The following is a 12,589-nucleotide window of genomic DNA, read 5'->3' as shown; positions in this document are numbered from 1 at the left end:
CCAAACTCTCTCTCTTGCGTGGCGTTGCCAACCCTTTAATAGTACATTGTGCAACGAAGGGGGGTAAGTGAAATTTTGCAAATGAGGTCTTTAGATGCACGAATGCCGCAGGCAGGAGTGCATTAAAGACTCGGGTTAGCAATATTCTTACTCCCGGAACTGAACTAAGTGAACTGTAGATATATTGTTTTGTATGAAATTTACGTAGTTAAATTAACATTGAACTTTCACCAAAGATTACCATTCTGTTCCAGGGATCTTAAGCCAGAAAATCTCCTCTTGGACTCTAAGGGCTACGTAAAACTGGTGGACTTCGGCTTTTCCAAGAAGCTTCAGGCCAGTCGCAAGACGTGGACGTTCTGCGGTACTCCAGAATATGTGGCGCCAGAGGTCATCATGAATAGAGGTCACGACATCAGCGCGGATTATTGGTCCTTGGGTAAGAGATGGCAACAAATCGGCACAGTATGCCTGAATGCGAACAACGCTCACACTTTTTAAGGAAATTTTAACACTTTAACCCGTTTGTATTGCTCTTGATTGTTGTACTACGTTGGGGGCAAACAAGCATAAGGCAACCTTACTCACCGGCAGGAACACAAAACTATGAGTAGGGTCTAGTGTTATTTGACTGCGGTTTTCTGTAAGGTACTTCCTCAGTTGGGCTCTGTTCTAGACCTGGAATGACATCGCTGCGCTGTGCCCTACCACATAAAGCTAGACGACATTCTCAATGCCCATACCTTTATCTAGAGCTAGGGCTAGATGTAGCGGATACCTCATATTTTTGTTGTATTTTTTCTTGTATTGCATGTTAAACTAGACTTTAGTTAAATCCGAGTATGTTGTTTTGTACTGTATGTACAACTTATTATTCCAAGCAGGGAAGGCATATTCTGCTCAAAAGATGGCGCTAGCACTCCCGCTTGCAACTTGTTATAGCAGTTCGGCTACTCGCCGATAGATGGCGCTGTTATTAACATATTATCTTAACATTTCAGGTGTCCTCATGTTCGAGCTCCTCACGGGCTCGCCGCCGTTCACAGGCGCTGACCCGATGAAGACCTACAACAAGATCCTCAAGGGCATCGACGCCGTGGAGTTCCCGCGCTGCATAACGAGGAACGCGGCCAACCTCATCAAGAAGCTGTGCAGGGACAACCCGGCCGAGCGGCTTGGCTACCAACGAGGAGGCATCACGGAAATACAAAAGCACAAGTAAGCATTTATTATTTGAGAGAATACCAGATGATAATATGAAATGGTACATTATTTCCTATACCTGACGCGGCGAATGATGATTCGTATGACAGTTCCTCTAAGTCGCATTTGGATAGACTTAATAAAAAACAATAGGTTTTTGCCGTTTTTATTTAAAAATGTGTTAAAATTAAAAAAAAAGGTTGAAAAACATTTGACATTGACAGTTACTCCATACTAAAATGAACTGTATATACATACATAGCCTCGGAAGGTTCAAGGTCCTACTTATATGGCTTATTCAGTTCGATGACATTTAACACCTATTCAGTTGGAACAGAGTTGCATTTGTTTTGTTTCGGTCAATTTTCAAACAAAATAAAATCAACTGTATTCCCTGCACTATAATTTCAAATTTCATTAAATTTTCGATTTTTCATTTGTATCTTAGGAGATCATTAATATATTATTATTCGTCGCGTCAAGTATAAGCTTGGCGATAGATGAAACTATACAACTTCCAACTGTCGCCTTTAACACTAACGAACTGGGTTTGTAGGTCTCAAATGCAAAAACGGTATCTATGAAGAACTGTTAGTCTACATTTGTGTAATAAATCATCCTGATCCGCCTTTCCAAACCTACCGAAGTCTGGCTAAATATCCCGAATATCTAAAAAACACTTCATAATATTCGGCCAGATAATTAATGGTTGTACAGTCGGCTACTCGGATAGATTGCACTTGTAAGTTCTCCGATTGACGCCGGACGCTGCTTACAGCGTTATATTCTATCCCCCTTATTCATAAACGTGTACTAAAGTTACGATACCGCTGATCATCGTTTGTTCCTTTCCGACGTATTAGTATGATGGAAAGGGACAAACGATGACTAACTCGGCATCGTAACTTTAGTACACGTTTATGAATAAGGGGGTATATATTTTTGGTCGTCTCCTCACACAATGCGAGCCGGGTACCGAGCACGCCCTGACCGCCGCCCCGTTGCAGATGGTTCGACGGGTTCAACTGGGAGGGCCTGGCGCAGCGCTCGCTGGCGCCGCCGCTGCGGCCGGAGGTGCGCTCGGCGCTGGACACGCACAACTTCGACCAGTACCCGCCCGACGCCGACGAGCCGCCGCCCGACGACCTCTCCGGCTGGGACGCCACCTTCTAGGGAATAACCTGCTGCTTTTTACTAAACTACTTTCTGACCTCAATATGGCCCGAAAAATTGCCTTTGGTCTATTGTGGACGAGGTTATATTTATATAGCCATTTTGAGGTAGGAAACTTGTTTATGAAAAAGACATGGATGAATTGAATTTAAGAGTCGTAGAGACTCGATACATTCGGGAACGCGACCGGCGAAGCTGGCCCCGGGAGGTCGCTTTTAGCGTCCCTGCGGGTAAATGTGACTTGGGTTCTCGCGGAGATGACAAAATCCTAAAGTTTATTTATTAATACAAATTTGTAGTCTCAAAGCTTGCCAACTTAAATCTTTTAAATTGCAGTTGTCAGAACACTCCTACGTTGCGACGTAGTTAATGTTAGTTTGCCATTAACTTTAGTTAAGTGAAACAGGGTGACCGGAATGCCAAAATATCGTGTTACCATATTTCCAATAACGAAAATACATGTGAATGTATATCAATTTGCTAAAGTTGTTTATTGACGTTTGCTTCCGTTTTTATTTTATTTTATTTTATCGACCTTCAACTTTTATCATAGTCACCATAATATAATATTAATAATTAAGTATCTATAGAACACCCCTGCTTAACCATTGGTGTTGATGATGTTAGGTTTGTATGTTTTTATTTCTTTTTCTCCCATTTAAAGGCCGATTATTATTGTATATAATACACAGTTTTTAAAACTGATTCGAATAGTTGACTACGTGTTAAAAATTATAACACTACAATAATTTATTAACCTTTTCGTCGCCACGTCAATTAAGTAATAAAGTGTCATCCACGCCACGTCAAAAATTGCACGTATAAAAACCTGACTAAAACCACGACTAGATATGAAATCGTGGCGTGTGAGGCACGAAATGTACTGACTTTATATCAAGTCAATAGCAGCGAAAAAGGTTAACTTAACTATTACTGAACAGTGTAATTATGCTTATAAAATTACAGTGAATGACATTGTTCAAAACATTTCATTCATTCCGCCATTCACACCGAGAAGGGAGTCGTCATTCGCACTATTTCCCCTCTACCGAAGCACATGCCCAACTGGGCATGCGCGGTGCGTATTGTGACTCGTCCGTACGCAAAAAAGGAGTGCAAGATACGTCAAGTATGTCATTTTCTATGTAATTGTATCGTCATTACAAATTGGATATTGTATATAGTGGGTGAGTAGTGCGACTGTGGGCACATTTTCCCCGCAAAAAAATGGCACAACGATTTGTACGGTAAGATATCGCTTGGGCTTCCTTCTCCCTTCCGACGTGTCGGAAGCCGGTGTTGCTCGAAGATTCCGCTTGTAAAATTTGAAAGAGTATGTTACTTTTGTTATATCTTTTAGTTCAGCATGGTGCTCAAATGGTGTATAAAAGAGTTTGCTATTTTTATAATTCCTAACAATATACATAACCACATTATGTATTAAATATTAGTTATTTACTAGGAGTAAAAATAATTTATGAACTATATCCAAAAGTCCACTAATCTTTTGTTTAGTATTTTAATAAGTATCTAAGGTGAATGTTGTAATGTTTGACATCAATTTTATTGTTTAACCTATATTGCCAAAATTAAGAATGAAGGTGGTATCGGGTTAATGTCAAGTACTGGGACATTTACATTACTAAAGTTTAGTTGGTCATGTACTAAACGTGGGCTGCTTTCTCTACTGGTAGCTATCTCGTAAACATGACATATTGTAAGATTTTTAAGACTAGGTACATATAATATAAATCAGAATAATTAAAATAGTCAATCTAATTCTAAGTCTTCCATTTAACACGTCATTGTAAATATCCTATTAGTAAATTCGATTACGTTATAAATAAAATTGTGTAAGAATTTGTAAGTAAAATTGTTTCCGAGACGTGAATTTATGATGTTGTAATTATGAAATATATTTTTTATTTATAAGAATATTATTTTTGTAATCAGTTTAGTTACTATGCAAATTTGAGGAAGTATGTAAAATATACTTTAGTTTAATAAATTGTGTCTTATTTGGCCAACTCGGTATTGACCCTGCCTGTGAACCCAATGGTTCAAATCCCGGTTCGGGCATTTATTTTTGTGATGAGCACGGATATTGTGTTCCTGAGTTATGGGTGTTTTCTACGTATTGAAGTATTTCTCCACATATATCTATTATATACATGGATGTCTAAGTACCCACAATACAAGCCTTATTCAGCTTACTGCGGGCGCGGGGCTTAGTCAATTTGTGTAATATCGTCCAATAATATTTAATATTTTAATGGTATAACATTTTATTTACAATAACAATGTACATAATGGATATGTACAGAGGATTACTATAACTAGCTCAAATCTAAAATAGGCCCTTGAGGCATCGTATCAAGGTTGCTGGCGGTATTTCCTCGTTATATCGCAATATTGATACGTTATGCGAGGAAGCCGCGGCCACCACAATTGCCTCAACCGGACGCTTCGCGCTTTCTGCAAAAAATTTGTGGGCGCTGGGACCCCATGGACACCTAGAGTTTTAACGCCAAATGGTATAAAATGGTGTTTTCTCCCGAGGCTTACATACTTATATTTAATATTTATTTACTGTCATTTACCATGCGGGTTCTACTATCAGGGCCATGCGCTTCTATGTCCCCTCAAACAAGACAAAATTTTGTTATGTTTCCTTGCTGGTACTGATACATACTTACATAATAAAGTAAGAGAAATGCTGTTCAAATAGATAGCGTACAACTGTTTGCATTTTGTCATGGCGAAGGTTATTGTGTATAAGGCAGTTTTATTTTGTTCAGCTTCAATGACATAAAATTACTAAAATATAAAGAGAAAAATAATTTCACATTTTCTTCAAATCAATTTATTACCAAAATAAAGAAAATAAATTAAAATAGTAATTCATACGATACGGAGTTCATACCAAAATGCACAATAAATAATAACAAGAAGTATACAAATAAATCAATTAAAACGGATTGTTGATGAAGGGATGATTGGCTGTAATGTTGATTTTCTTAGTAAACTGGGGTTATTCAGTACAATCTTTTGAGTAAAACATCATATTTTATATCCAACAAACTTCATATTTTATATCAATAATAAATGTTTTATATTTTTAATGGATAAAACGCATCTACAAACGCATTATATGTACCTACTACACATGTTAGAATTGTTAACGCAGAACGAGCAGTAATTTTCTAAAGGCGTGTTCCCAAATACTTTATGGTTGGGCCGTTTTGGAAATCGATGGGTCTCGTGTAGAATATTTGAGAGTTCTCTTTAAAGGGCTCAAGACTATATAAAAGACTTAGGTCTCGATGAGGACTCATGTTTCGACTTAATGACTAGAGTCTGAAAAACTGAGTCGAGTCTTAGAGCAGAGAACTGAAAGGACTCGAGCCTTAACCAACAACCCAACTATGCAATACCTTTTCCAAATAGCCCCGTGGTTCTCAAAATACATTTCCTTGGCGTGCATCCTACTTCCCGACGTTTTATTTAAATTGTTTATATACGCGATACAACCCGTTTAAAATGTTTTATTTAACACATTTAATGCCAGCGTTTAGCGCCTAGATCGCGCTGGCAATCAATGCGTTTATAAGGTCGTGGACTGGACGCCGGCGGCGCGGCAAGCGGCAAATCAAGGCATTTCGCTCAACCAAGTATGAATATAGTTTGCCGCTTGTCGCGCCACCGGTCGCGTGCGTCCAGTCCGCAGCCTTAGGTACTATCGCGGCAGCGGATGGCAATATTAACTGTGAGGGTTTCGTTTTAACTGTAGTCATCAATGTCGTCGTTGTTGAAGTTATTATTGTAATTAACATTTATTGGAGAGTCTGTTGTGAGACGAAAGCGCCGCCGATGGATAAGTGGCAACGGTAAACTGTTTAAGGCATAATCTGAAACAAGTAATAAATAATTAAATTAGTAAGTTTTAGTTTAGAATATCCTAACAACGTTATACCTACCTAATATCACAATGTTAATTAATTTTAGCCTTTTTGCTAGATTTAAATTCTTAGAATTACAATATTGATAGTATATAAATGGTTGTGAATTTTGAGTTATGAAAGTACCTTTTTACCTGCTTTTTATCAAGTTCGAGTGATAAGATAACAGATGAAAATGCGCCAACAATAAGTCGGTTTAAGGTCGGTGCACATCGGATGCGTTTGCGTAGACCTGCACGTGCACGTGCGCGTTGTAATATACGGACCCGTATGAGAGACGGTACATCGCTTACGTAACGAACGTCTTGAACGCACTTATCCAACTGAGGCACGTATCCAGGTTTTACCCTATACGATTCAAAATAATTTTTACTCACCAACTGGACGGAGGATTCGTTCGTCTGCCTCATCTACCAATCTGTCAACCAACTCGCAGGCTGCCGCCTGTTCAGAAGAAACGCTTTTTTAAGTACAGCATCCACTAATCTCTAATCTTATACCTATCCATAATTATACCTCTTGCGTCGAATGATGGTTCCTATGGCTGTTCCTTTTAAGTTTATTTTTGTTAGGCTAAGTAAAAAATAATAACTGAAGATATATGCTTTGACCGGTAATAAAATAAAACAATAAAAACTTGTAAATAATTTTACAGGCTTTTATTCAACTTGCCCTGTTAGCATGTATATGATTCAATTAATTAATTTTTGAGTAAGTACCTAACTTGTTCTAAAAATGTAAAGTGTATTCAGAAACTGATTAGACTTAGGTCCCGACTTACCAGTATCAATACGGAGTACAAGAATACTTTTCTGTCCATTTTGAACCACGTCTAATTTCGTTCGCAATGTCTTCGAAATGAATGCCTACTACGATTGACAAAATGACTGAATACGGCAGCTGATCAAATAACAAACATATAGGTATATGTGTTGTTAACTCAGCTACTTCCGCAAAAGAACCAATAAATAGACTTAAGAGAGAAGTTATAGCACGTGATCGACCATACGAAAAGAGATTTTTTTTCCATATCTAATTATTTTCCATTCTCCATGATTATTTATTATTGACACAATTAAAAAGGATTATAGGTTTTCTTTCTTTCAAAATTTGCAAAACATTTTTTTTTTCAAAAAAGCGAAACTTGAATGCATGTAAATTCTACTGATAGAATTGAAAACGAGTGGTCAATACCACTAGATTCCTAATTTCTATTGTTCTTATTTCAAAAATATCATCTCACCGTTTTCAAAATTCACAAATCGGCCCCCAGTCGTCACAGGAAATAATAGCAGGGAAAACAAAGTTTTTATCAAGTTTACACATACGAGTTTGTATAGAATATTCTCTGAGAAAGGTGTCCGACTAAAATTAAAGAAAAAACATGCTTTGCAAAAGTTATAATATACATATCTATAATACATACCTACCTACTTAGCAGCAGCAGTTAGTAGTTTGTCCAACTAAATGAAAATTGAAACTAATTCAAACGGGTAAGAGGGTTAAAGAGATGAGTTTTTACGGCTGGGCAGCTTAAGTCCACTATCTGCACCCAACAAGCCTGAGTACGGTACGATTTTAGGGGGATTTACTTTTTTGTAACTCCGAGTTCTCGCCAAGATTTCAGTAACGACTTAAAGTAAAAAAAGTATAACCACGGTCATATATTTAAATGAACTCTACGTGAAGTCCACGACGAAAGTGATGATGTCGACAATGGATTTATTAGCAATAAAGAAGCGTCGGCCGTCTACCAACTCGAAAAATGAACATGAATCTTTATATTACGACAATACTCAGATACTCTACGAGGTTGGTAAGGACCACACTGCTGCTAATAGACGTTTCCGCGCCATTTACGCAGCAAAATGAACCTAAGAGTAGTAACTCCTTAATTACTTTACAACAATTGTCGATTGTGAGTTATCTAAGCAGTTGACGTAATTCGCTGTATGGGATACCTACCTAATTTATGAAAAACATGTAAATGTAAATTTACATTACGGTATGTAGATGCATGAACAGCTGAGACGTGAGTAAACAGATCCAAGCGATTTTGTTAATTCAAGTACGTTTAGTCTTTTAAAAACAAAGTGTGCAATGAACACACAAGGAACACCAACACACATGACAACAGAGAACACAAAAATAGTTATTTGTACAACAAGAGAGCAAAGTTTTATATTTCTTCGAGTGCTTGTTTTGAGTCCCGTGCAAGCGAAAGATTCTATAATTTAGAATCTTGAGCGTAGTAAGGGACTCAAAAGCGCACGAGATGTAAATAACTTTGATCTCGTGTAGTACAACGTCAGTCAGCCATCAAAAAATACAACCTGAAAAAATTTAATCGAGACGCACGGATCACTATTTCACTCATTTTTTCTGAATTTATTCTAACAATTAACTTTAATTACCGCAATAAAACTAAACGAAAGAAATTTCAATGAAATAATACGAAAATAATGAATTAACGAACATCAATTGACAGTTCAACCGACAACTTTTTTTTGTAAAAAAAAACTTTGTAAGATACGGTCCGAAATGCGGATACTACTATTTGTCAACTATAGTAGAGATTGTTAAAAGTACCTAGTTAAGTAGAATTATTTATTGCGTAACAATTGCGTAAATTTGTACAAGTTCATTGTTTTGATTGTGTTGATAAAATACGCAAAATATGGTGTTTTTATTAAATTTTAAACTTTTATTACATTAATTAATTATTACGAATGAAGACTCGTAGGGTGTTTTGGAACGATGCAGTCTAACTTATTTCGGGGGTCTATTATAAACCGTCAATATACCGTTGAATTACGTATGCACTTTTGTGTCTCTTTCTTTTTGCTAATGACGTGAAAGGGACAAAGACAATAGAATCCAAATATTTCGAACCTGTATTAGGCCCCGCACGTTGAAATGACATTCGAATCTAAAGGTCACTTGAATGTTATTTTATCTCACTCGGTGAGCAAAATGCGATTTTGCTCACTGTTTTTAAGCAGCAAATTACCCTTGTTCGAGCTGCTGACGTGAAAAAGGTTTTTACAGGAAAATTGACTGAGACTGGATTGAGAAGTTCGGGAAGGTGTTGCATAGAATGCATGACTATTGTTAAATAATGCCTTTCCATGACTACATAAAAGAGGGGGAGGGCAGCTCACAGACTATGTGGATGACAGACAGAAGGATATAAAATAATGTGGCCGTGGCCTAACAGTCGGCGATGCTAAACAGCGGAATGGATGGCGCCTTTAGAAGTCAAGACCAAGAAACCTGACCCACGCAACGGAATGAGGCGAGGCGGAATAAAGCAGTGTCTTACGTGAGCGAATAACTCGCGAACGCGAAGCGCTGCGGGCAAAGAGAGCTGGGCTTCAAGGGACCAAGACTAATGTACTCCGGCCTCTTGTCTTACGAGACACAGTTTGGGTCTGAGAATAGACAACGCGTTGATGGCAAGAGGCCGGCGGATGATCTTATCATTTCAGGCACCATTCATAGTTTTTTGTGCCTAGTGGAATGTTACTCATTATGAGACGTAGGTAAGGTAACATTATTAGAAAAAAAAATGTCTGAGAAACACAATCTGAGACACCATTTTCGAACCATTTAGTAGGATTAGTCAATCGAACATTAGTAATCTTTGTTTTTCTTTGACCCGAAGCCGCTTTTCCACTGCACCATCTCCAAAGTCCCGCAACTGCATCAAAATCCGGAATTCCGCCGCACGCCCTATCACCACCTCCTTCCCTATCCTGTCCGACTCCCTACAAAGTTACTGGCCTATTCCTAATATTCCTGTAGCATATCAAGCGCGAGCGAGTCGAACAAAATGCTACGCCGAACCAAATTACTAAGTCTGCATTTTTACCACATGGAACAAGGACATCTAATAAGCTATATGGTAACTTTATAAATAATAACAACAACCCTAAAATGATCCCCATGACACTCACAATCCCGTGAATTGTGCACATAACTTTTGATGGCATCACTTTTCACTGCCACGTGAACATAAAATTGTATGCATTGCTTGGACTTGCATCTAGTTAATTTATGTGAAATTAACTAGATGCAAGTAATACTACGAAACGAATCAAATGAATAAATATTGTACGTAATTATGGAAAGCCACTCAATCGAACTATTATATATGCAAAACATACTACTTACTTTAGTAAGGTGTCGACCACGGAAGCGGTGTATCCGTGTAAACGATAAACATATGTCGATAATCAATAAATTACAAGTCCTTGCACATGGAGTATGTAGATGAGAAATATTTAGGTATTTTTGCAGGCTACATGCATCGGGTAAACAAAAGTATATAATGCGGGCTTAGTGAATTAAGCGCGTACCCATGCGAACCACTTTAATAAGCCATGAGCACCGTAAATAATAATAAATACTTATTTAGAATTATTTTCGCCTGTACTGTAATCAATAAATATCACGGCATCTGACCAAATTTTTATAATATCGACTTGGCTGAATGCAGCAAGGTGCCTTCGACTAAAAAATATTGACTATGAATCCAATCAGCAATGTCAAATGAAGCATCATATGGATCATTATAGGCCATGAGGATAACATTTTTCTACTCGTCAACTGTAATGCTTGAATTAAGATAGTAACTATAATTGCGTACTTTTCATGTATAGGCTCCACTAACTCAACTCTAAGATTCTTTTCGGTACGCTGTAGTCAACTATAAAAAAAAATTGCAGTCACGTGCCGCCGCGCTCCCATAGAAAAGACTAAACGGGCGCGGTTCGCGGGGCGCGGGGCGCTGGGTCGTGGAGTTTATGATGTTGTTGTACTACATTTTTGTCTACTGAGATACCTACATAATTAATAATTTTCATAAATTTAGGTGTTGTAGTAAATTTTAGATAGTGATATAATCAATATTTTAATCTCGTACTTAGGAAACTTAGCAAGCTTCGTTGCCTAAACACGGTACTCGGCTGAAAAGCTCTCTATTATATCATGATCGCAAAAACTATTTGAACATTTAGTCTGCATTTCATAAAAACGTCAATGCCAAGTCTGTGCAAGCTTAGCGTGGTCAAAGTCCAGTATGCGGTGCTTACGTTGTCAACACAAGAATAAGGCCTAAGCAATTGGAATAACACCCCTTTTCTCTTCCGTATCGAGTGGGTTGCGTTCGCAAATGTTTGCATATATATTTGCTCAGCATAATGGGGTCAAGCGTAAATAACGTCAGTTACAATAGACAAAGTTAAATTGAATAGAATCCTGTACTTTACAGGATCGTAATGTTAATTCAGAACGAGAGAGCTAATGCAAATTCTTCATGTGTATATGCACCTAAGTATGTATTATGCCGAATATGTTTACCTTAATATAAAGTGATATTTTCCACATAGTGCTATCAAACCCCTATAAAAACCCCCCTTCTCCTTCGCATTGCACGTAAATGTTGTAGTTATACGATGCTTTGGTTCTCTTATTTTGTAGAATATTTATGAAAGAAATATCAACTGAACTTTAATAATATTCATTTTGACCGGTGTCATTTAAACTTTATTTCAAAGAGCCTTTATTAAAAATTAAAAAAAGGTATCAAAGGAGGCTATGCTATAACGTGTCTATGTCTATAGATAGAAGAAATATTAACGGTTTTGTCAGACAATGTCAATGTGCTAATATACAATACGCCTGTCAACATAATAAAATGTAAGTACTCGTAATATTTCATTTTATCAAGAGTAACTTCTTAAGTTTTTCTTTTCCGCGAGTATAACGAATAAGTATAACTTTTCTAGCCTTATCCAATACTGAACTAGCAAGACAATTTACAGTGTTTGTGAATTTCCTAATTCACCCCAAGCCGGCAGCAGCGTGGCGACTTAGTACTTGGAATTCGTCCATTGCAACCTTTAAGAAATGAATATCAACAAGCATCCGAGACCAGTCAGGACACAGCGACAGCGATTGAAGGTCAGTTTTGTGTCATAATTTATAGGGATCATTAGGGACGTCGTGTTTTCTCTTGGATATACGAGTATATGCATTGTCACTGCCAAGTTAGTGCAAACTTAGCGTGGTTGAAGAGGCTTGTACCGTATTTACTGTGGTTAGGTTCAGTCGCGGACTTAATTGTGGAGCCATTTAAGGTTTACTTTACATTGGACAGTTCATACCGTTAGTGGCTAAATCTGACTGTACTAGTACTAGACGACGGTTTACAAAACTCGTCTATTACAATAGGTAACGAACAATATATTACG

The 12,589-nt window shown here is 37.6% G+C and overlaps 1 protein-coding gene and 1 long non-coding RNA gene across 6 annotated transcripts in view; one reads left to right on the top strand and one right to left on the bottom strand.

Moving 5' to 3' along the window:
- The window catches only part of LOC133526664 (cGMP-dependent protein kinase, isozyme 2 forms cD4/T1/T3A/T3B), a 150,888-nt gene extending 147,939 nt beyond the window's left edge, over positions 1–2,949 (top strand). For all 5 annotated transcript variants that reach the window (XM_061863359.1, XM_061863360.1, XM_061863361.1 and 2 more), the window contains 3 exons: positions 255–439; positions 1,002–1,218; positions 2,211–2,949. In XM_061863359.1, the coding sequence (XP_061719343.1) occupies positions 255–439; positions 1,002–1,218; positions 2,211–2,376 (568 nt within the window). In that variant the 3' untranslated portion in view covers positions 2,377–2,949. The remainder of the gene's footprint in view (positions 1–254; positions 440–1,001; positions 1,219–2,210) is intronic.
- A 2,274-nt stretch (positions 2,950–5,223) lies between these two features.
- On the bottom strand, positions 5,224–7,381 carry LOC133526676 (uncharacterized). Its single transcript, XR_009800760.1, has 2 exons — positions 6,713–7,381; positions 5,224–6,284 (listed from the first exon to the last, which is right to left on the bottom strand). It is a non-coding gene; the product is annotated as an uncharacterized LOC133526676 (long non-coding RNA).
- Between the last annotated feature and the right edge of the window lie 5,208 nt (positions 7,382–12,589).

Source organism: Cydia pomonella, chromosome 16 (genome assembly GCF_033807575.1).
Source record: "Cydia pomonella isolate Wapato2018A chromosome 16, ilCydPomo1, whole genome shotgun sequence".
NCBI classification, from domain to species: domain Eukaryota; kingdom Metazoa; phylum Arthropoda; class Insecta; order Lepidoptera; family Tortricidae; genus Cydia; species Cydia pomonella.
The sequence above is the reverse complement of the archived record's forward strand: the minus strand, read 5'-3'. Positions and strand labels throughout refer to the sequence as shown.